The sequence below is a fragment of the Hippichthys cyanospilos genome, chromosome 9 (genome assembly GCF_059441005.1).
Source record: "Hippichthys cyanospilos isolate Australia breed blue-spotted pipefish chromosome 9, RoL_Hcya_1.0, whole genome shotgun sequence".
Classification (NCBI taxonomy): Eukaryota; Metazoa; Chordata; class Actinopteri; order Syngnathiformes; family Syngnathidae; genus Hippichthys; species Hippichthys cyanospilos.
Genome location: NC_142377.1, coordinates 15051903 through 15075169, shown reverse-complemented (window position 1 = coordinate 15075169; position 23267 = coordinate 15051903). Strand labels below are relative to the sequence as shown.

The 23267-nt window shown below is 40.5% G+C and overlaps 2 protein-coding genes across 4 annotated transcripts in view; one reads left to right on the top strand and one right to left on the bottom strand.

Annotated features, from left to right (window-relative positions):
* Positions 1-5128, top strand: part of LOC148419083 (histone deacetylase 7-like) — a 39524-nt gene extending 34396 nt beyond the window's left edge. For both annotated transcript variants that reach the window (XM_088424387.1, XM_088424388.1), the window contains exons 21-25: positions 400-518; positions 605-738; positions 827-911; positions 2562-2709; positions 3894-5128. In XM_088424387.1, coding sequence (XP_088280513.1) covers positions 400-518; positions 605-738; positions 827-911; positions 2562-2709; positions 3894-3936 — 529 coding nt within the window. In that variant the 3' untranslated portion in view covers positions 3937-5128. The remainder of the gene's footprint in view (positions 1-399; positions 519-604; positions 739-826; positions 912-2561; positions 2710-3893) is intronic.
* Positions 5129-5516: 388 nt separating this feature from the next.
* On the bottom strand, positions 5517-22864 carry LOC148419082 (twist-related protein 2-like). 2 transcript variants are annotated; one of them, XR_015866598.1, is made up of 3 exons: positions 22496-22864; positions 20573-20738; positions 5517-6199 (listed from the first exon to the last, which is right to left on the bottom strand). XR_015866598.1 is itself a non-coding variant. In XM_088423472.1 (2 exons), exon 1 carries the CDS (start codon positions 13030-13032, stop codon positions 12460-12462), a length of 573 nt encoding a protein of 190 aa, XP_088279598.1. In that variant the 5' UTR covers positions 13033-13315; the 3' UTR covers positions 5517-6199; positions 12273-12459. The 2 variants fall into 2 exon arrangements, 1 of the variants encoding a protein (XP_088279598.1); XM_088423472.1 differs by lacking the exons at positions 20573-20738; positions 22496-22864 and adding an exon at positions 12273-13315.
* Between the last annotated feature and the right edge of the window lie 403 nt (positions 22865-23267).

Below are 23267 nucleotides of genomic sequence, written 5' to 3'. Positions count from 1 at the left end.
TCAGGCTTCGTTAAAGCTGCAACTAGCATAAATTAGCTGCTAGCTAGCAGTGCTTGGGAGCTCCATATAGGCTGTCTTAAATGACTGCACACTTTTGCGGGCTGACACAGTTGCTGTTCCTACTGATCACATTTTAGCAGACCATTTGGACTCAAATTCATCTTATCAAATTCATCTTATCGACTAAAATGTATGTGGAGTGATTTGGACGAGGAGAAAAGTAGTGTGCTGAGGAGTTTAAATTTATGTTGAAAATGTATACGGTGAATTTGTAGTGTGCTGGTTTCTGGACACCCTTGTGAAACTCATGGTCCAATTTCATAGTCCAAACAGGTAGCTTAGTTTAGTGAATCGTCACATAAAGCCAAAATGTTTATGTTTACCTGTGGTCCTCCTCAGAGCCGTAGTGATGCCCATCGCCCACGAGTTTTCTCCTGACGTGGTGCTGGTCTCGGCCGGGTTTGACGCAGTCGAAGGCCATTCGCCGCCACTGGGAGGCTACAAGGTCACGGCCAAGTGTAAGACTCAGTTGGTCGCGCGTTCACAGACCGAAGCAAAAAATGGATCTGGATTCATCTGTGGGTTTACGCTTCTGTATCGCCAGGTTTTGGATTTCTCACTCGACAGCTGATGTCACTTGCTGGGGGTCGCGTGGTTCTGGCTCTCGAAGGGGGACAAGACCTTAAGGCCATCTGTGACGCCTCTGAGGCCTGCGTCAGCGCCTTGTTGGGAATGGAGGTGAGTGACGGATGTGTGTTTACATGTTTGTGCACACACGTGTGTGTACATGAGATAGCCTTACCGCTACCTCCTTTTTGGACCTCAGGTGGAGCCTTTGTCCCAGTTGGTATTGGACCAAAAGCCTTGTGACAACGCAGTGCAGTCACTACTGAGTGTCATCCAAGTTCAAGGTGAGCAAAAATGGCACCTGCTTTTCTCGAACAGCATTTTTATATTGTACTTCAGTTTTGGGATATATTTGTGCCAGACTATTTGGCACATTCGTTTTTAACTCATTCAATTCTAGTCATTTTCAGGCCGTCATTTACGTTAATATATTTTTTTTAAAGTTCCTATAATGCTTTGATACTTTAAAAGGCATAATCCCAAATATGTCTTTGGGATTGAATGAGTTTGCTTCAGAGTCACGTCGAGTAAGTGTAATGTGCTTCCAAAGACACCATACACATACTGTATGATTTGTAGTGAGGCGTGGAACAAAACAGTCTACTCTGAAATATTTATTAATTATTGTAACATATTTTTCAGACCCTAAGGCACACTGGATTAAAGAGCGCCTTCTCAATCAACAAGATGAATTTGAGAAAATTCCATGTATTTGGTGCATCAAGTTCTTGAGTGCATTGCTGCACATGAAGGAAGACAAAAATACAGCAAATAAATCCATCTTAATTCAACGTTTGTACACAGATGTAAAGTACCAAATTTTTCGGACCAGAAGGTCAAAGTAAATAGGAAGGAATATGAATTTCAGATGACATACTGAAATGCCGACTTCCATACATAAGGTCCGAAGTTTATATTTGAGAAAATGAAACAGCTCCTTTGATGTCCTTCAGATGTAACGCTAGTTGTGGACCAGAATCACAACATAGCAGAAAGACATCCACACCGTTAAATTGGCAGCTGGAGACTACCCCCCCCCCTCCCCCCTTTAATTTGTGCCGACCAGTGGGATGACTTCAGGTTATACTTTCATGAATGAAATATGGCGCAGCAGACTACCTGTTGTCTACCCTACTCCGGATGTGGTCTGAGCAGATGTTAGTTCAACTTTCTGCCACCAAATTACCAGGTGCATCTGCAAGGCGTTCCCTCTGCTACACCGGCAAACCCAGGAACGGGCGGAGACATTTCCAAATGTAAAAATGTGACATACAACATTGACTGTACAGTTAATAGACCATTAAATGGTGTAATAGTTGAAGCCTGGAAGAGATTGACTTCTATTATTTCCTTTGGGTAAAGTTTCCATTGGGAAATCCCAAAAATCCAAGGTTGAGCGGGTTATAGTTCGGCACAGTTCCATTTCTATTGTCTGTAATCGAAACTTTGGAGGCGCTCACCTTTTTCCTCCTCATCACTGTTACTCCCCGGTCACCTCTCCTCTCCTTTACACCCCTGGCGCTCATCCGTCCCTCCGGCCATCCCACACACACACACACACGCACAAAGCCGCCCTGGCTCCAATTATCTTCAAACACTTCTCTGGCACACGACCTTCGCAACATCCCCTCCTGATTGCACACAAATGTTATCCCAACCAAATTAGATTAATTAAAAATATTTGCAAAGCCACAAGAATGTTAAGCCTATGATTTAGGCCTGGGGAGAGATATATGGGAGTTGTATTCTCGTAACACATTGGCCTGATTGAAACTTCCTTCTCAGTGTGTGTCACACGCCCTTTTAGTTTACATTTCTGATGGTATCAACAAGGATATGTTTGGATGGCGTGACATGAAACGACACCGAGCAGATGACAGCCGTCGCCGCTGACACGACATTCGTCTTCTTTGCTTTTTTTTTCCTGGCGTCAGGTGACTACTGGCAGAGCGTGAAGGACTCGGCCTCCACCGTGGAGCTGTCTTACCTGCAAGCCCAGAGGCGGTGGCTGAGACGAGACTCGGACAGCGATGCCGTCAACGCCATCGCCTCGCTGTCCATGGGAGCCGGCGCATCTGACAGGTTAGCGAAATTTTTGCGGAAATCGACAAAAATACGTGAGTTTAGTAAAACCCTCTGCGGTTTGCTAGTCGCAAATGTATGGGCTTTCCTATTAGATTTTTCTTCAGCGGTACAGATATTTTTGTTTGTTTGTATGACCGGATTTCCCAAATAACAACCAGGACAAAAAAATTACGCTGAAAATCAAACATGCAAGTTTAGTGAATCAAATAAATTATAACATGCTTCCACATACCCTCTGGAATGTGATCGCAGATGTTTGCGGCATTGAATTAGTATTTCTATTGCTGTTTGAGATGTCCTACTGTTTGAATGGTCATTGAACACACCGCAAGTCACCTGCCAAATGTGAATGGGTACAGTGCTCGCTTTCTTTTGCTCTTTTTTTTCTCTCCACTAAACCTGGTTCATAAAACTGAAAATCAATTGGCAAATCATAGCTTATCATTCAGTTTGGCTAAGTTTTCCATGATTCTTAGACGCTGACGCAGGAAGTAGTCCTTGTTCCGGTATGACACTGAATGAGAAAGCAAATGAGGACTTAAACAGTCACTATGACCATCGTGATTGGCATACACATAGCCCAAGCAACTAGCTGACTGAGCTTAAAAGAATTAAAAAAAAAAAAGTTGAAGCAGGACAAAACAATGGGGCAAGTCTAAAACCCAACCCTAGAATGAAATTAATTAATTTTGAAACTCTAACTATCTTAAAACCTTATCAGGTGAAGACATCATAATGTTTTCATGATCCTCTCTGTTTGAATAACATTCCTGTGAGTGAGCAAGGATGGACTCGGATGTTGGCTCCATCTGCTCACTTCTTGTATTGAAAATATAGCTGTAACAACCTCAGATAATTCGAACTTGCTGTTAGCTGCAACAGGCACTGGCTGCTAACAGCCAACCGACTGCTCATACGTTACAGTAAATATTGTAAGTAAGAATACGGCCGATTGCACATATGTACACATATAAAAATTTGTAAGTTACCTTTTATAGATGCACCCAATTTTTGGCCCTCATTTTTGTTAAAAAAAAAAAAAAAGAAGTGTGTCTTATGTTTGGGTGATTACAATAAACACAATTAGGGTAGTTTTTTCAGTAAAAAAATTAAGCAGGGACTCGCTGTACTGCTTTGTAGTGTGTTGAATCACATGGTCCATAACGATCCTTCTTTTTCAGGAAAAATGCAGCAAAGACACCAGAGAAAAGTCATTCCACATGAAGAGGGATTTTTCGGAAGCAGATGACCTTCTCACATACCTAATGGAAACATATATATAGAAACACACACATAAAAGTGCCTGTGAAGGAGAGCTTACATCTCCTTGTGATGACCAACTAAAAAGAAATCATTCATTTTGCACTATAGACTGTAGTATGTTGGCAGTTAGGTGTGTTTGTGCTTGGCTATTGAAACAGATTTTCTCTGGTTTGGCTACAATGTTTTTTTTTTTTTTTTCTTTTAATCTCAGTTGGACTGGATGTAGTGCTTTAACCGAGCCCACCGTCATCGCATCATAATCTGCAAGGACTTTTTTTTTATACGCATGAGACAAGCCTGAGTGCAGCATGACCAATGGAAGATGATTGATGTCATGTTGTCAAGAGTCCACAGTGCACATGCCCTCCGGGACGGGGTCACGAGGACTTGATGGTGTCAAGTGGAACTGTCTTTTGTCTTGTTTTTTTTTTTTTTTTGTTTGTTTTGGAAATATTTTACCTGCGGATGAGCATTCCTGCTGTATTTTTAAATGAGTCTTTAATACTTGTATGTCTTCACTAACTATGGCACTGCCACAGAGGGCTTTTGTGATTCAACTGACTCGTGTTGGCAACAGAACGTTGTTATTCATTGAGCACATTTAGTCCAACAATGTGCCGTCCAAGGACTGGCATAGCTTTCAGAAGTTTGTGATTGCTGTTTTTTTTTTGAGTATTCTCAAAATGTTGAAAAAACAAATTCCATCCCAAAGAAAGGACTCTGTATTTTTCTTATTTATGTGTAACATTCTTTTGAGGTGCTCTTGTATGTGACTATGCAATGTTTTGCTTTTTAATACATTGCGTTTGCTCTTTGATTCTTTAATATCAGGTTGTTCACACAGCCAAAAAATGGTCAATCTATCACTAATGTGCTGACAATGTGAAAATAGACAATGGCAACCTGGCCGATCAATTTGTTGTTACTATGTTGACGTACGTTTTATCCGACACATCTGTCTCACCTGATGTCTTAATGAAAGGCTTATTTTTGTACAATGGAAAAAAAAATGCCCCATGTCCTTACCTAAAGAGACCAAATGGTGAAATTAAGTATCTGACCAAGCTTCATGAAGGACATGTTATGATGCCTTTTTGAATGTCTGCTTTATACTGTTGGAAAAAAAACAATTATATTCAATGGAAAAAGAAGATTTTTTTTGTGTCATTGATCTTTGCTTGGTTATTGCTTTATGTAAAAGAACATACTTTTTATTTGTATTTTATTAAAAAATACGTACAATAATAATACAATAATTCATATTCAATTGTAGCATAACCGATATCATGTATTAATACGAAACTTAAGGCAGCACTCTCATTTAACTCAAAGACAGGAAATCAGGGCACAACACTGTCTCAAAATTATATATATATATATATATATATATATATATATATATATATATATATATATATATATATATATATATATATATATATATATATATATATATATATATATATATATATATATATATATATATATATATATATATATATATATATATATATATATATACTTTTTTTCCTGGATGAATTTACACCAATAAATGTAGCAGTCACTACAAAAAAACCTTTTATTGTCCACAGAAGCTGACACAACAATGATGCTCAAAAGCAGGTGAAAAACTATACAAACTGAAGAGCAACGTCTTAATGTGGCAGTGATTCCTGATCAACACACATTTTACAACACATTTGCCTTAAGAAACGCCAGAAATACATCAATCATATGTTCTTGCATTACAGTATAACGCAGCACAACATCTACAGAAGAAGAAGTGCTTCCGCATGTGTGAAAGCTGGAAGCAGTTCATTATATATACACAAAGGAGAATCAGATGCGGAAAGTGGTCCAAATACTGCAGAACCAAATCAGATACGACTCCCCACGCTCTCCCTTTCTTCCTAAGCCTTGAAAGCCAGCAACTAGCTTATTAGCATTTTAGCTGTAAACATTGATGGGCTGGGCCCACGTAGGAAGCGCGTTTCATTGTCACTGCAGGCCAGCTGTTTGTCCATGAAAATTTTGTTTGGAAGCATCCGCTTCTGGACTGTCACGTCTCCTCAGTTCAAAGAGTCCAGTTGGAGGAGTGCGTCTCAGTGTCACAAGTCTAGCGCGGGTCCAATGAAGGCGGGAGAAGTTAGCCCGAAAAATATAGCAAGGCGTGATGCGGGAACATTTCATTGTTGTCAGTTGGAATTTTCCACTTGTTGGCTTTCTGCAGGGAAAAAAAGGGATAGGTGAACATACTTGCTGATAGTAACATTTTTATTCTTTTTTTTTTGTCAGCATGTCAAATTATTTTTGGAACACAGTGGTTCTGAACCTTGTCTCCATGGTGTACAACCATGTGAAATATATATATATATATATATATATATATATATATATATATATATATATATATATATATATATATATATATATATATATATATATATATATATATATATATATATATATATATATATATTTTTTTTTTTTTTTTTGCCAAGTGCTCCCTAACCAGCGCAGAAGCATGTTTGCATGAAAAACGTCTTTCTTGTTTGATTTATTTAAGTTTGGAAGTACATTTACAACTGTATCTCGAGATGTATTTTACTTAGCAATTCCAAGACAGATCATGTGACATCCGGCCATCTGTATGAAAGACAACTAAATAAAAGGCAATGTTTTGAAAAGGAGGTCACTATAACACACTTTATCAATAAGTTGTGTTTTGTTCCATTTAATTTGCTCTTAATATGAAAAGACGTACTGTTCACGTCACAGTATTAAAAAGCAATAAATTCGATTTGCTGATACCCTCAGGAACCCTGTTAAAATCTCACCTGCCACCTGAAGTGCTTTGACATACCCCAGGGCTAATTGTATCCCTATTTGACAACAGCTGCGGTAAAATGAGGCACGTGGAATGTGAGTGAGAGATTTTTGGTTCTCATTTTTTTAACATCCTTTATTAACTTGAATATTACTAGTTGTTATATTTCTTTTTAATTGTATACAATTTAAGAGAAAAATTACATATGGATATATTGCACCAATATTAAATCTTGCACTTCCATTTCGATTTACAAAAATCAACCTTAACTGGGCTGTCTTTGAATGAGTTAATTATTTTACCTGTCACTATAAGTGGCTGGCATGTATCCCAAAAAAAAAATTCATTACTTGCAGTAATTTGCCAGTTTACAGAAGAACATTTAATTCATTCATTGCCAATGACGGCTATAGACGTCAAAGAGACCTTTTCAATTGCTCGCAGTGAAGTTACAAAATGACTACTTAACTACTAAAGTTGATAGGTTACTTACACCATTTAATAATACTTAAAAAATGTTTTAGCTACTCCTGCGTGCCATGGCACAGTGACAATTTTTTAAATATTTTGCCAATTAATAATTGTGACAATATAGACATTAAACTGTAATTAACATATTTTTCGGACAAATTAACCCCAGAAAAAATGCATTGTAGTACATTTGAACTTCAGCAACATTTTATATGTAAATAACTATATCTTGATAAACTATACAGACTGCTACTTTAAGAATTAAAATATCATCTTCATTGAGGTGGCGTTTGCATGCTACGTGTCAAACGAGCGGCCGAGCATCGCCGTCCCTGCAGCTGCATGCACACAAACGCACACTCCTGGATTACAGCATGCGTGTATAACAGTCAACACACCAATTTCAGTGTGTGTCTAAAAATAAAGAGCAGTATCAGAAACCATTACTTGTGCACGAAGCTTTAAAAAAAAAAAAAAAAAGAGCCACAGCTGGTCTCAGATCAGTCCAGAGTTGCAACGAGAGATTTATGATCAACTGAGGAACGTCCAACAGCTTGGGCCAAACTGTACATTACACACGCACACGCAAAAACACACACAACATGCAGAGTGGCACTCGGAAATGAAATGTTTGTTTGAGAAGGAAAAACAATTGTCATCTTTAAACTATCATCAAAATGTTCTCTGGCTTTGCCCCTTGTGAGTGTGTGTGAGTATGTTAATTATAGCGAGGCACACTCAACGAAGAAATACATGCTATCATTTTGCTCATCATGATGAATCCATAGTTGCTTGTCTTCCTTACGTTCTGACTGAAAATATGTTTCAAGAAATATTAGTGCAGTCAAACAATTAAAAGTTTTTAAATTAATAAATAGCAAAATGATCGCGGTTAATCACACTTTTTCTACAACTATGTACTTTCCACAAAGCTTGTAACAGATATTTACATGAGTGAAAATCTGGATTTAAGGTATCGTTTCAGTATCGTTTCAATATATATATATATATATATATATATATATATATATATATATATATATATATATATATATATATATATATATATATATATATATATATATATATATATATATATATATATATATATGGGGAGTTGGAAAAACAAGTCGTAGCTGTTTGCATTGAAAAATTGGCTGGGAGACATCACATGCTTCTACTGCCTATTAGGGGACCACGTGGTGTCCATTTCAACTCAGGCAGTTGAAGATACCTTGCTAGACAGACAAGCTCTGGTACCATGTAATAACGATTCAAATATAATATTAATTGGCTTGTTGTTAACATATTACAAAGCTTTACAAAACAGCTTTAGATAGAGGTCATAGATGGTAAAAGCTTCTATTTTAAAAACCATCAACTCACATTTTTAGTAGAGGTGAAAAGATGCATGGATGACCAATCAATTATCAACCGATTAATCCCTCAATCAAATAAATCCCGTTTGCATGCTTTTAGGAATGAACGTATGGTGCCGTTTTGAATCACTTCCCGTTTTGACAATTTTGAGTCATTTTCAGTCTCCTAGTGTTTGATCAATGGGCAAAATTCACACAGAGGGTTTTGAGACAATATCCAAATGCTCACAATTTTGGCCGCTCGACTTGAAATATTCTCCAATTTGTTTAGTTCTGTAAAATTAAGACTTATTGTCTTTGTGTTGGATCTATATTTAACATTTGAAAACATTTGATCTTACTTGGGAAAGCAATACATTTCTTGCTGCTTTTCAGATGTTACAGACCAAACCAGCAAGCAAATCATAAAAAAAAAAAAAAATCCTATTTCTTAAAAAAAGGATTGAAATGAAAACATTTTTTTTCAAATGTGATTAATCATTTAAATGACAAAATAATCAACAGATGAATCGATTATTTAAAATAATCAGTATCTGCAGGAATACATTAATGTTCCATATGATTTCTGCGTTTTTTTTCTCTTGAATTCATCAAAAGTCGGATCGCCATCAGGCGGGAAGCACATCTGTTGCTAACACGTCGTCCCGAGGTCAGGACAAGACAATTTGGCCCGCTGCGGCCCACAATATTGTTCCGTCGTCTCCGAAAGCCCCCGCCGAGCTGCTGAAAACAAGCAGAGCCGGCAAAGTGGATGGTAATGACTACCGCGTTGCGTTCAAGGACGCTCGGCCTCAGCTTTCCACTCGCGCCGCCGAGGCCCTTGGAGATTTCGTAATAACTGAGGGAACACCTGCAGTGAACACATGCTTGCTCGTTTGTGTCTGGACTTCGTCTCGAGTGCGAACCATCTTTAAGTATGTGCTGGGACACTTTTCTCATATTGATAACTCAAAGCATGTTTTGTTTTTTTTCTTTCAGTTACCTATACATATGTGTGTGTGGAAGTGTTTTCATTGACAATTCTGATCAAGGTAAAACATAAGGTGATCTCTGTTTACAGGTCACACACACACACACACACACACGCTAATGAGAGTTGACAACAAACACACACAAGCGCACATGAACGCATGACCCCAAGCCGAGTCCACACACCTTCCAAATAGCTCACAAGTGTTTCCAATCTAAAGGTTCCTGCTTGTCTGGGCCCCGAGCGCCGCCGCCTGATTGCACGACATTGGATACAACATGCAACATGCAACATACGAAATCCCCCACGGAGGGCAAAAAGGCCATGCACGCTTTTTTACATTCACGTGGTTTACCTGGACAACGATCAAGCGTGTCTTAAAATTATTTGGAAGATGATATCGTGTAATAAGTAAGAGCTTGCTTTCTTGCGGGATCAACATTTACCAATCTTATTGAAGTGATCAATCGTAAATTAGATTTATACAAATTATTGAATTTTAGTTTGGTCCGGTTTAAATCCATCCTTGTACTTACTATTATTTCTTAATACAGTACGAGTTTATACACAGATCCAAACGTTAGTCATTAAAAAAAAAAAATAGTGCCCACCCTTGTTTCTTCAATGCACTGTTCATTTTATATGGCTAGAACAACTGAAGGTACATTTGTCAGTCAAGAAAAGTCAAATTTATTTATATAGCCCTCAAATGCAAGAGCCTAAAAGAACTTCAGAAATCCATAAAAGGATCCCCTGAGCCATTTGTCAGATTAATGTGTCAGTAAAAACAAAATGAAAAATTAAAAAAAAAAAATATATATATATATATATGCCCCCAAAGATGGTGTTTTCAGGCATTCCAGTTATTTATTTTGACCGTTAGTCACTCAGTGGCACCAGACATTAAAATAAACAAGAATTGAAGAACACTGGTCTCAATATTTTTCCATAGCCGTATGTTGATGTTTCTTGGCCTCCCTAAAAATATTACTCAATTTAAAAAAAATAAAATGGGGGTGATATTTTCTTGAATAAAACCAGAAAAAAAAATTCACTCAGAAAATCTAAATAATTCTACAAGGAAGGCTTTCGAGTAAGTTTCATTCGTTCATCCAAAAGGGAAGTCCCTCAAGGAACAACCCCACAAGTTTCAGGTTTAGAAACTGAGTTATGTTTCTTGGTCAGGTGGAATCCTCCTTTAGAAGACACACTCAAAGTACAGACACACAGTAGGGTCAACATGGCTCAAGTAATACGAGTGACTGTTTGCTAACCTGAAAGTACGAAGTTCATTTTCTTCTTTTTTAGTAACATTTACTCAAAAGCTCTCCCTGTAAAATTGACTTTGAATTTTTGAGTTAAAAAAAAGGGAAGACAAACAATCATGTTAATTTGTATGAAATAGTTAAATCATATCAAATCGTCAAACTGATTCAAAACTGATTTCAATAGTTTGCCATTTTGGTACTCAGTTCAAGAAAAAATATTTGTCCTTTATACATATTTTATCATAATTTCCCCAAAATGTAGATTCTGCATTCTGCTAAAAGTAATTTCCGCAATTGTTTTGATTAATAAAACATACAGAAGACAAACAGAAACTGATGCTTTGGTTGATTTCTGATTATATTCATAGGAAAACAAGACCTGTCCTTTGAAGGCCAAAACTAATCACAAACGCATGCACAAATGCTTGCGTGCGACCTGTTTATGCCCGATTAATTCACCCAAACTGAACACATGTAAATAAAACGGTTTCCTTCCTGTCTCATTATTTATTTGATGAGCTCAAAGGGAAATGTTGGCTTCACAAAGCGGCTGTGTGCTGTTTACAATGTAGATGTAAACATGCGGGCCTGATCCCTGATGTCATAGAGCAGCAGTTCTCAAATGTGAAGGTACCTCGTGCTGTGCATTAAATTTTTTCAAATTGAGAGCAAATTGATTGGAACATGAAGCTAACCAGTGTTAAGACTCCTTTGCAAAACGTTGTGCGTCTTTATTTTGTTATGTTTTTTTAACGATTGCCTTTTGTAACGCAATCTTAAGTCAGACAAGCCAGAACTAAAACAAATCATCTATTTTCTAGAATTACTAAAAAAAATTGCCATAGTTTAATCATTAGCAGATTTTTCTTTTCCGTTCAATGTTTATATGTCCTCAATATTAAGAAGGTATCAGCAAGTATTTTGCTTTTAAATGAAATACTACAGCTTTGATTTCAAATTGGGAGCAAATTATTTGGAACATGAAACTATATTGTGTTTTAATGACTCCTTTGCAAAACATTGTGTGCCTTTCTTTTAAATTATATACAGATTACCTTTAATGATGCATTTTATGACAGAGAAAACAGAAACAACACAGATGATGTCACAATTGATCTAACCAATACAAATGGAGTTCCAAAGTTTCATAAATCAGCCATGAATGGCAACTTATCTATTTATTTGTTATGTAGTGCGCTACCGATATAGTTCCAAAGTTTAATAAGTTGGACCAGGATGGCAGATCTTGTTTTTCTATCCAAACATTTTTTTGCGCGAGTTAGGGGTTACTTGGCTGAAAGATATTATTTCACAAAAAATAGTTGGGAACCACTGTGTGGATTTGGGTCTTTGTGTGTGTGTGTGTGTGTGTGTGTTTGTACCTGAGGGTTAGCAAGGGAGCATCTACCAGCACCAGACTAAACTGTGATAGAAACAGGAGGGGAGCAGTAGAAGCAAAAGCGGTTGAAAAGGCGAAAGGGCTGCGATTGGGGACGTGAAGTCGGAGAGGAAGCTTTAAATAAGAAATTTGCAAAAGAGAATGAGGAGAAGACGGGGAGCGAGGGGGTCCTAGTGGCTGGCGGACATGGCCCAGGCGCCTTCCATCCTCCAGACGGAGAAGGCGTAGCTCAGCCTTTCGTGGGCCAGGTAGTTGCAGCTGGCCAGCTTAGCGTCCATCTCGTCACTCTGCAGCACCTGGTACAGGAAGTCAATGTAGCGAGACGCCAGCTTCAGGATCTGGATCTTGCTCAGCTTGTCGGATGGGAGCGTGGGGATGATCTTGCGCAGCGAGGCGAAGGCGTCGTTGAGGGACTGGGTGCGCTGGCGCTCCCGCACGTTGGCGATCACTCGCTGGGAGTGGAGGTCCTCGAAGGGCTGGTCGGGCCGCGGGCCCAGCGAGGCGGGAGCCATGCTGACCGCCGCCGAGGGGCTCTTCTTTACCCTCTTGGGCCCGGACGGCAGGAGGCCGGTGGGACTGCCGGCGCCGCCGTCCTCCGTCTGGACCAGACTCTCTTTCTTGGGATGGGGGGATCGTTTTCGCTGACCCGACTGATGAATCTTCTTGGAGCCCCTTTCCAGTTCTTCTTCGCTGGCCCCCAGACCTCCTTCAGGAGAGTTTGTGCAGGACACCTCTTCTCTCATCTTCCGCTTTCCAAAAGCCTTTCAGTCAGCTGATTTAAGGGGGGAAAAAAAAAAAAAAGCGGTCTCCTACGACCGACTCTCCATTGGCAGCGGTTCCTCGAATTCCGGCTCGTTCGACTCTCGGATTCCCTTCGCGACCTGGCAGACGGAACAACAACAAACCATCTGACAGGACTCCCCAACCGTCGCCCTTTTTATAACCAAATGCTGACTTGGGGCCTGCGGGCACATTTCATTGGCTCAGCACACTTCCAGGGGACGTGGTCGGGGCAGGGGAGCAGGAAGCGCTCGTCGGTCGGGCGGGCGATGAGAGGATGGGGGTAAGTGTTCCTCTCGGCCAATCAGAAGTCCCGACAATGTTGTAGCGGTGACGGAGGCTTTATGGCTTCCAGATTGGGTCCACATGTATGCTCGCGTTTCATTCATTTCACACAAAAAGTCAAATGGATGGAAGACTTGAAAGGCAACAATTGCTTTCAAGAGGAAGTCGCATTCGTGAGAATTCGAGAAAGTTAATGTGCAAATCTCCAGTCGGAACCTCATGACGCCCTGAAGCGGATTGTTGGTGTTGGTGCAAAGCCTTATAATATTTTGCTCACACAATAATATGTGTGTATCTATCTATTTATATATATATATATATATATATATATATATATATATATATATATATATATATATATATATATATATATATATATATATATATATATATATGTGTGTATTTTTTTTTTAATGATGTATTAATCTTTTTTTTATTTAGTGTGCGTTTTGCACATCGGCAATCAATTTCATCTGAACATGGAAAATGAACAAAACTAAATCAAATTAACTGAATCTTTACTCCTGACTAACAATTAAGGAAGGATTTATATGACATTGCTATGGTGGTGATATTTCATAATGACCGACTATCAGACTCTGACGTACCGAGGGGGAAAAAAAAAAAAAAAAACACTTTTCCTGAAGGTTTTCTTTTTCTTTTTTTGCTGTCAGGATTTCCTTTCAGAAATCACCATAAAAGCTCCAACACCTGACTGGTGCTTGTTTCGCAGATGATCCAACGCCTCAGCTGTGCTGTTCGGTGACAGAGCAACCTTTGACCTCCCCGTGGCCCACTGACCTGAGACTGCAGAGGTGAGAGAGCACCTAATTGTGCTATCCATGTCCTCAGGCTCAAGTTAACACATGTTTCTCTTCCTCCATTTGGGCACCAAAAACATGGCTCTACAGACATTTTTTTTTTTTTTTAAGAAACTGGCAGCGATGACACAGAAGGCTGCTTCATTCCATGACAACGTGTTGTGTAGTGACAGCACAGTGGGGAATTTGGCGACCATATCTGCTTTATGATAAATGCCATTGATGGATGGACGGATGAACAGATGGGAAGGAAGGAAGGAAGTATGGATGAATGGGTGGATGGATGGATGATGGAAGATAGAAATACAAGAAGAAAGGAAGGATGGAAGCATGGAGGAAATAAAGATGAATGAAGGTAGAAAGGATGATGGAATAATGCGTGGATGGATGGATGGATGGATGGATGGATGAGTTCGAGTATCTTGGGGTCTTGTTCACGCGTGAGGATAGAGTGGAACGAGAGATCAACAGGCTGATCGGTGCAGCCTCTCTGCGTTGAAAAGGAGCTGAGCCGAAAGGCAAAGCTCTCGATTTACCAGTCGATCTACGTTGCTACCCTTACCTACGGTCACGAGCTGTGGGTCGGGACTGAAAGAACGAGAGCCAGAACACAAGCGGCCGAATGAGTCTCCTCCGCAAGTGTCCGGGCTCTCCATTAGAGATAGGGTGAGAAGCTCGATCATCCGGGAGGGGCTCAGTGTCGAGCCGCTGCTTCTCCGCGTTGCGATGAGCCAGTTGAGTTGGTTCGGGCATCGGGTTAGGACGCCTCTTGGGCGCCACCCTGTGAGGTGTTCCGAGCATTTCCCACCGGAAAGAGGCCCCGGGGACGACCCAGGACACGTCGGAGAGACTATGTCTCTTGGGTGACCCGGGAACGCCTGGGGATCCTCCCAGGAGGAGCTGGACGAAGTGGTCGGGGAGAGGGAAGTCTGGGTTTCTCTGCTCAAGCTGCTGCCCTCGCGAACCGACCCCAGATAAAGCGGCAGTTAATGGATGGATGGATGGAAATTCTTTCCCGTCAACTCCTATTTGTAAATTCCCAGAAATTTCTCAACTCTCCATAATGAAATGTTCCTGCATCACGACTGGAGTGACTAACATGGAGTGACTGTACAGACTCTGAATGATGCATTGATTTCAACACCTTGGCCATCTACCATCGCTCCCAAGTTTTGCTTTTCCTTAATTGAGCTGAAGGAAGTCGATGTGACCTCAGAGACATCCTAGCAGAAAGGGATGAAAGTCAAGCTCGCCGGCGCGGGTGTGATTGTGCGCGAGGATCTTTGATGAGCCCCATGATTGCACCGGTTTACATTTCGTTCAACAGAGAGTAGCTTGCCCCCATTTGGGTTCAATCAACTTGAAACCCGTGCGGTCTACAAAAGCAGAGAGACAGTGTACTAGATGAGGCGGCATGTTACAAAACAGAGCAGGTCCACTCTTGGATTAACCGGTTTTAAATTTGGCTTTATTGGGAGACCTGCTGGAGACGGCGGAGGGACCGGAAAGCCATTGTTGCCGCCGCTTACCTTTTTAGCAAAAGCGTGGCGTCGTGCCACCGTGATGGAAAACATGAGTGAACAAAGCGAGGGGGCCGAGCAGGAATGTCGCAGATTCGCGGGAGGAGAAGGAGAAAATGGGGAAAGAAAGGCGGAGAGGGGGGAGGCTGTCCAAACAGAACCAGATGCAGGAGTGTGGAGGCCCGTTTGATCTCGACCCTCATCGGCTGATTGATGTTGCACATTTCATTTTCTTGTCAGAGCCTTGACATAATGTTTCACTAAACACTTGGGCCCTGCTTTTGTCTTTGTTTTATTTCCACAGTGGTCATAATTAACCCTTTCTGAGGCTGAGAATAGATCACAGGTATATATTGATATATATCAGTGTATATATAGGCTTCCACACGCACACAGGGGGGCTTAAGTATCAAAGAAGGCCGAGATATGTATTGTCTGCTGGGCTCCCCACCATATGGTTCGCTCTGAAATGAAATACGGCCACGGTGAAGCGTTTGAAGAGCTCCGGGGAAATAAAAGAGAAAAGCAGTTTTCTTTAAGTTCATAATGCAGTCAATTCAATTACCATCACACAGCGAAAGGTCGGAGAGCTGCGCGAAGGTGTGCAACACTGTGACCAATCCTAAGTGATGTGTTTAGAAATCCATACGGCCTCGACCGAAAGGAACCGATCCTAAAATTCCCCCCTCGACTTCACGCTGGGAGTCTTGGCCCTCTCGGCTGCCGTTATTGATGTTTGAGCGCCGGCGCGCGCCCTCCTCCCCCGCAGCCGCACACCCATCCTTCCATGGCTCCATCCCTCCTGAGGAGGCTATAGTGGCACAAAGGCGCACATCTGGGACCCATTTCCCCCCTGGAGAAGCCCTTCCTGTGGGGTATCCACTTAGAGTGGCTGGGGAGGAGGATGGTGGGGTGGGGGTGGGGGGGGGGGGGGGGGGGCGCTGGTGCCATTGGGGTGCAGGGGGGAAGGTTCGCAAAGTAATAATGAGGACACGAGGTGTGGATGATAAGCAGGTTGAGTCAACGCTGAGTGTGGCTGAGGAGAAAGATGTTCACCATTTATCACATTGTGCTAGATGCTAAACACTGAAAAATTCCATCAATGGAAATGAAATTCAAAATAAAATGCTGAGTTTTAGTTTCAGAGACTCTTAGATGACTCTTATCCGACATGCAATTGATGGCACTGGTCAAGAGCAAATTTTAATCCAAAATGTCTTTATGTATCAAAAGTATTTGTGATGCTTATTTCAAAGGTGTCTTGACTGCTTTTTGGGGAACATCAGGTGTTTGACTTTCCTTTTTTAAAGAGACACTAAACTTATTCAGCCATTTTTCAGATGTAAAAAAAATCTAATATTTTCTCTAAATAAATATTTGATAAATGAATCATTTTTCATGTAATCCCTTTAAAAAACACATTTTGCCACTTGCTTTTGACTGAAAATGACATCGCATATACTCAGAGGTCAGGTAACAACCAATCATGGCTCAACTTGCAAATGTCACATGACCACATCATTGCAGCGCAGAAGCTTACTTGCATCACTGACTAAATCAGGTCATAAAACTGGGGTCAATTTCCATAGTAACAACAAACAGGTAGATAGTGCTCTGTGAGTCGAGCCGACATAATTCGACGACGTTCGCACTGCAGGGCTTTATGTTCAATTCTGATTTTTTGTGAATTTTGATGTTTGTCACTTGTTTATGCAAGACACAATATTGGATATGGTCTGGATTCAGGACCACATACCCAAGTGGACTGAATCACATTTGAAAACAATCGGACACAGGTCGGATAGGGACAAATACATTCTAAATTCAGGCTGCAGCGTGAATCTTGCCTATGAGTCAATGTTTGAGGACGCACAGCTAGAAATAAGAAAAATGGATGAACCCAATTTTGACTTTTTGCCGTGTCTTCATTCTGGATGCTTACAATCTTCACTTTGCTGCATCAGCCCATTTTCATTACGCTCCTCTCAAATAACATCTCTCTCCTCCTACATAGAAAATAGCAATATTCATACTCGTATTCAAACATACTGACCATTTGCGTGTGTATTTAGGGCATTTCCATTGTACATTCTGACAGTGACAATTGAGTGGAAAAAAAAAATCAGCAAAGCTCCATCTGTTGAGAATCATGCGATAAGATCACAAGCTCCAAAGCAGCCACTAAGTGGACCCTGAGGTGAGACTGTTTTCACAAAATGTTTGTAGATGTTATTTTCATGTATGGAGTGGCAGTATCTCTTCAAAAACAGCACTTTCCCCTGCTGCGTGCCTGCCGGTATTATTCTTGTGTAGCTGCGCCTTATCTTCTTGCATTAGGCTATAATTTATCATAATATTTAGTGCGCAGGCTTCCTTCAAATATCCCAGCTTTCATGTGTAATTTAGCTAATATCCTGCCCCGGCTCTGATTACACTGTTTTAAGTTCAGGGGTCCGTCCCGCTGGAGCTCACAGCTGAGAAGGAACTGCGGCATGCTGCGGCGGACCAGGCGGGGGTCGAATCCATGACTCACTTTTGGACATTTTTAGACTGCAGCATTGTGACAAGTTGAACGTCAAGTATCAGCAGCGAGTTCTTCTTGTAGTCACCACTGATGGATGAGTATAGGGGATAGAGTATTTAATCGGATGGAGACATCGTAACTTTTACATGATCCTCCCTGTTTTAGTTTATTATATATAACATTTATAATCGATTTCTGTGCGGGAACAAAGATGGACTCGGACGGTGGTTCAGTCCGTTCGCTTCTGTTATGAAAATCATGCCGCAACAACCACGGCTAGCACTTGCTGCTAACAGCAAACTGACGTCCGCCTTCTTGCTCGCCCCCTTACGTTAATTGTTAGTAATACAGCTGATGTACAAATGCACATCTGTGCGTCAAAACTCGGCTTCTGTGGCTGACGGCTTAATCTTCCTCGAAAGGTGTCAAATGGGAGAAAAAAAAAATCACATTTTTAAGAAATTGTTTTTAGGACGCACACATACTTTTGTCCTTTATTTTGGGGAAAAAATGTGTCCTATATTTGAGAGATTAAGGTATTTCATTTTTTAGCGCCCTGAATTGACAGTTGACAGAGATTTCAGAACAACGTTGAGTTGTTTGTATCGGGAGTACGAAGCAACAGTGGCAAAGGGTGTTTTTAAAAGTATTGAATGTACATGAAAAAACAATAGAACAATAGAAAAAAAATACTTTTTACTGCAGAAGATCGCTAAATATGTGGACAAGCGCTTGAATTGACAAACCTATTAACAGATTAATTAAATAACGAAAATAATTGTTACCTATCCCTGGTTGTGTATCATTCCACTGAAAGTAAATGTTGAGATGTGCTGTCACAAGATGAAAAGCAACAAATGTAATTCAGCGAATAAATTTATAACATACCAAAGCCAAATCCCACAACAAATACAATTTTTTTTTTTCTTTTATCTAAAGCTTCCAGGTCGCAAGTATCATCACAACGTCCAATGCAGTGATCAATTATAAAGCCCAATTTGATGAGGACGGAAAGTCATTCTGTTTGCGTGGCTATCAAAGCGAGCGTGACCAGCAGGAAGGTTGCGTGGACATGCCGCATCATGTCCACATGTGTAAACGCGTGCTCATATGGTCCTTGTGTGCATGTGCTAATGTGAAACACATACGAGGTCCAAGTGTTGAAAGGAACCTTCAAGTGACCCGGATTCTTGAAAATAGGACATTGTGAGTTGAAAGAGATCAAAATGAACGTCAGAATTTCCGTTGCCTTCTTAGTTGCTCATGTTGACATACAAAGAGGTGCAAAACAAATTTTTTTTTGCATACTCATCAGGCGTGAAGTCACACTATTTATAGAAAGTGCGCACATGAAAGTGATTTTCGCTGCCGAGTCAACCGCTGAAATTCATCGCAGTCGGCTCGATTTCTGTGCAAAAGCTCGCAGTGAGTCAGCAGACGCGGTGACCATATGGCCTCATGCGTGCTTCACCGCCTCTCTAGATTGCTGCTTAAGGAAAATCTTAGAAATGTAACGTCATGATACATAGCACAAAAAAATGTAAGGTCATGACACCTGAGGTGAGATGTCCAGGCCTGCATTTTCTTTTTAATTCCTTAAAATGGAAGTTACCTCCATCATGTTACTTACAATAATGCAAAAACAAAACAATACACCCATAATTTGGGTGGTCATTTTGACACTTGCTGTCGACTAAGAATGAGGTGAGAGGTAACAACCAATCATAGCTCAACTTGCAGGCGAGCATCACACGGCTAAACTCAGAAATAAAAGTGAGTTGTGATTGGCTGTTACCAGAGGCCCGGGGCAACTGTTACGGCTTTATTTCAAGGTACCGGTATTGGCAGTTGAGGCTTGTATAGGCCACTCGCGAACTAGAAATGATCAATTATAAGAATAGAAAATTGCCATTATGTTTTTAATATTGGAAAACGCTCTGTTGGAATAGATGGAATCCATCTTCTTTTGTTTTTTTTAAACCTTGTCCAGTATTTTGTCCAGTCATTTGATCTATACGTCAAAGGCATTTTGCATCAAACAGAAAGCATTGCAAGAAGACACCAGGAAGCTGAAATTTCACCTAATGTTGACAACCTGTCAAAGTTCAACATGGCATGGCCACTTAGTTAGCAAACTACCAGAAGTGTGCCACCGTTTAGCTAAAATACTGCGAGAATGAAGTGGAAGAAAATGATTAAAACACTGCATAAGGGTTAAACGCGATCTTGTCAAGTTATCAAAATGGTTGGGAAACATAGGCGGAAAAAATATTCCTCGTATAGGGGTAAATTTTGTTCTTTTACAAAGGTACAAAAGTCTTTTCTTACGCAGGTATATGAGCAGCCGTCATACCTCTGTCACTTCTAATTTTCTGCTGCTGGACATCCGTCACAGTTTGCGTCACCGTCGCCGAATGACGGTTACGTTTCAGCGCGGCCCGTACGGATGGACCTGATTCCTCGCCGTGGTCGTCTCCGCGTCCGCGTGATCCGCCTGTGGGACCGCGGCGGGCTTGCATCTGCAACATTTTAGGGAGACACATATTTGCCGCTCGCAGCCAGCACAAAGGGATCTGTCATGACAGGGTGCATTTGATGTGGCTTCACAGGGGGAACCAGAACCAGAGCGAGGGATTCGAAAAGCCATGGAAGAAATGTTAGCGCTATGTTAAGTTTGGTAAGATCACCTAATCTAATGGAAGTAGGGATTGATTCGATGTGAAGGCCAGCTCCTTTGAAGCGGGGCCGCCGAGCTCTGTTGACGTTCCTAATGCAATGGCTCTGTTGTAGAAACGCAGCATTCCTCTGCGCCTCGCACACAAGACGCCGTTTGAATGTGCGTCTGAACCGGGGTGGATGCGTGACAGAGTCAGATCCTGCAGATCCCAAGCGGACGCTGCTTCCCTTTAACTATGTGAAGTGTGAGATTACAGATATGGCTCACATGGAGTTGGGTTTTGGGGTTCCCAACAAAGGCCTTTCATTGCCCCTGACAGTAAGATATTCAGATTAAGATGATCCCATATATGAAAAAAGAGGTAAAAACTGAGTCATGAGTAGGATCTTTTCCCTGAGGCTGGAGAATTGGCTTTATGTGAATCATGGCATCAATCAAAACATTGGAAAGTTCGGAGATCATGTTTTTGTGGATGCAGTCGGCGATGAGGTCACCAAGGGTTTCAGTACAGCGCTATTTCAAAATTTGAAAAAAAAAAAAAAACTGAGGTCACACATTTAGCAAACAATTCAATTCTCTCAAAAGTGGAAGAAGCTTTTATGGTTTGCACCAGCGTTACGTAATTCGTCAGTAACGTTTTGTGCACTGCTGATGTGATACATTATAAAAAATGAGCAAAGTTTTCAAAAATAGTGGAAAGTCAAAAGTTGCATGTCTGACGATCTGGTCAAGAATCAATAAAGTACTTCATGTGTCCATGACTATGTACATTTATTATTTATTCACTTTAATGGCACGTGGGTCAAAAAGGAAGCTTTTACTTCTTTTTTTTTTTTTTTGGGGGGGGGATTGTAAGTTAATTGCCAACTTTGTTTCAACAGCCACATTCTCATTCTCAGCAAAGCCAATCGTAAGCATAATGTAGAATGTTTACAAATACAGTAGTCTGTTTTTTTTCATTCATCATTTCAAAAGAATTATTCTTTTAAAGGGTAAGTCGGCCCAAATATGTTCTGTGAGCCCCTACAAGACTAAACCTGGCAATTTGATTCAACAAGGCCATATCATATCTGAGGAATATTTTGCTGCCCAAAATCTGTTGACTGTTTGTTGTTCCCTGCAGATATTATTAAAATGCTTATTTTTTTAAAATGCTTATTACATTTGGTAATAAGTAATGCAAAGAGCCCCAAATGTAAGTTTAAGTTTGAACGTTTGCTTTGAATATTGCTTAAAAGTCTCTTGGCTCTCCGCCTCAATCTGCGGAAGTTCATCAGAAATCATTCCGAGACCACTATCTTAAAATGTCAAAGCATTTTCTTTATGTCAGAGAGGCCATCTGGTTCTCTAACAGTTCAAGATGGGAGCTTTTCATTTCTCTCTGTCTCTTTCTTCTTCTTTTTTTAAGAACAAATGAACACTTTCAATGATCTTCTATTACAGATGGACAAACTTATACATAAGGACTGAATTTATTATTGCTACTGGGGACCAAGACCCTTCTCACCTATGATAATCTTAAATTAATCAAATTTACATGTTTCATGTTTAAATCAAATTTATGTAGAGGATCTGAAAATAGTACACTGGCTTACTCACCTGTCTGAATAGTGAACACAAACTGCAATAAAATTGCTCCCCAAGGCGAGTCCATTACACCAGCAGTGTCCTATTAAGCCCCATATACCAATTTTTAACACTTGATTATATGTGTTCTTTGGAGTAAATACATCTAATAACTCCTCACACGGTTCAAACAAAGTGTCAGTATTGTAGGGGTAAATAAAGTAAAATAAACCCACAAATGTTTGTAAACAGAAGATCGACGTTGAGGAGGCCATGACAGACTCTTCTTCGTGGGGACAGGTGGCGCTGATGAGCAAAGCCTGCCCTCCTGTGGTTAAGACCGGTATTATATCTTTGAGTGGCTCAGCTGTTTTCTTCATTCAGAAAATCTAGGTACATTTTTACAAGGAGTACCTCAGTTAAAAAAAATAAAATAAAATAACAAGTAAGGGTTAAGGAACGAACTCTCAACGTTCAGGTAGGCAACCACTCGACCACCTGAAATTTGTCTTTATCACTTGACACCAGCGATACACTATTCACACAAAGAGTGGCATGGCTGAGTTGTGAGTTTATTTCCAACCCTTGAGTAACTTTATTCAGAACGTTCCTTGTAAACATTTCTTGGAACAGTAAAAAACACAGTATTCGGTTCTTTGAGCAAGTATCACTCTATTATTTACAGTGCACTCCAAGTGTAGGTGAGGGCCCGTGGGATGTAAATTGCCCATCCCTGGTTGAAACGATAAACACCCTGTCTCACCGCACTCTGCCAGACTGCATTCAATACTTTGAGACTACTTCC

Excerpts from the sequence above, each read along its gene's own strand:
- LOC148419082 (XM_088423472.1), bottom strand. The coding sequence starts at position 13,032 with ATGAGAGAAGAGGTGTCCTGCACAAACTCTCCTGAAGGAGGTCTGGGG.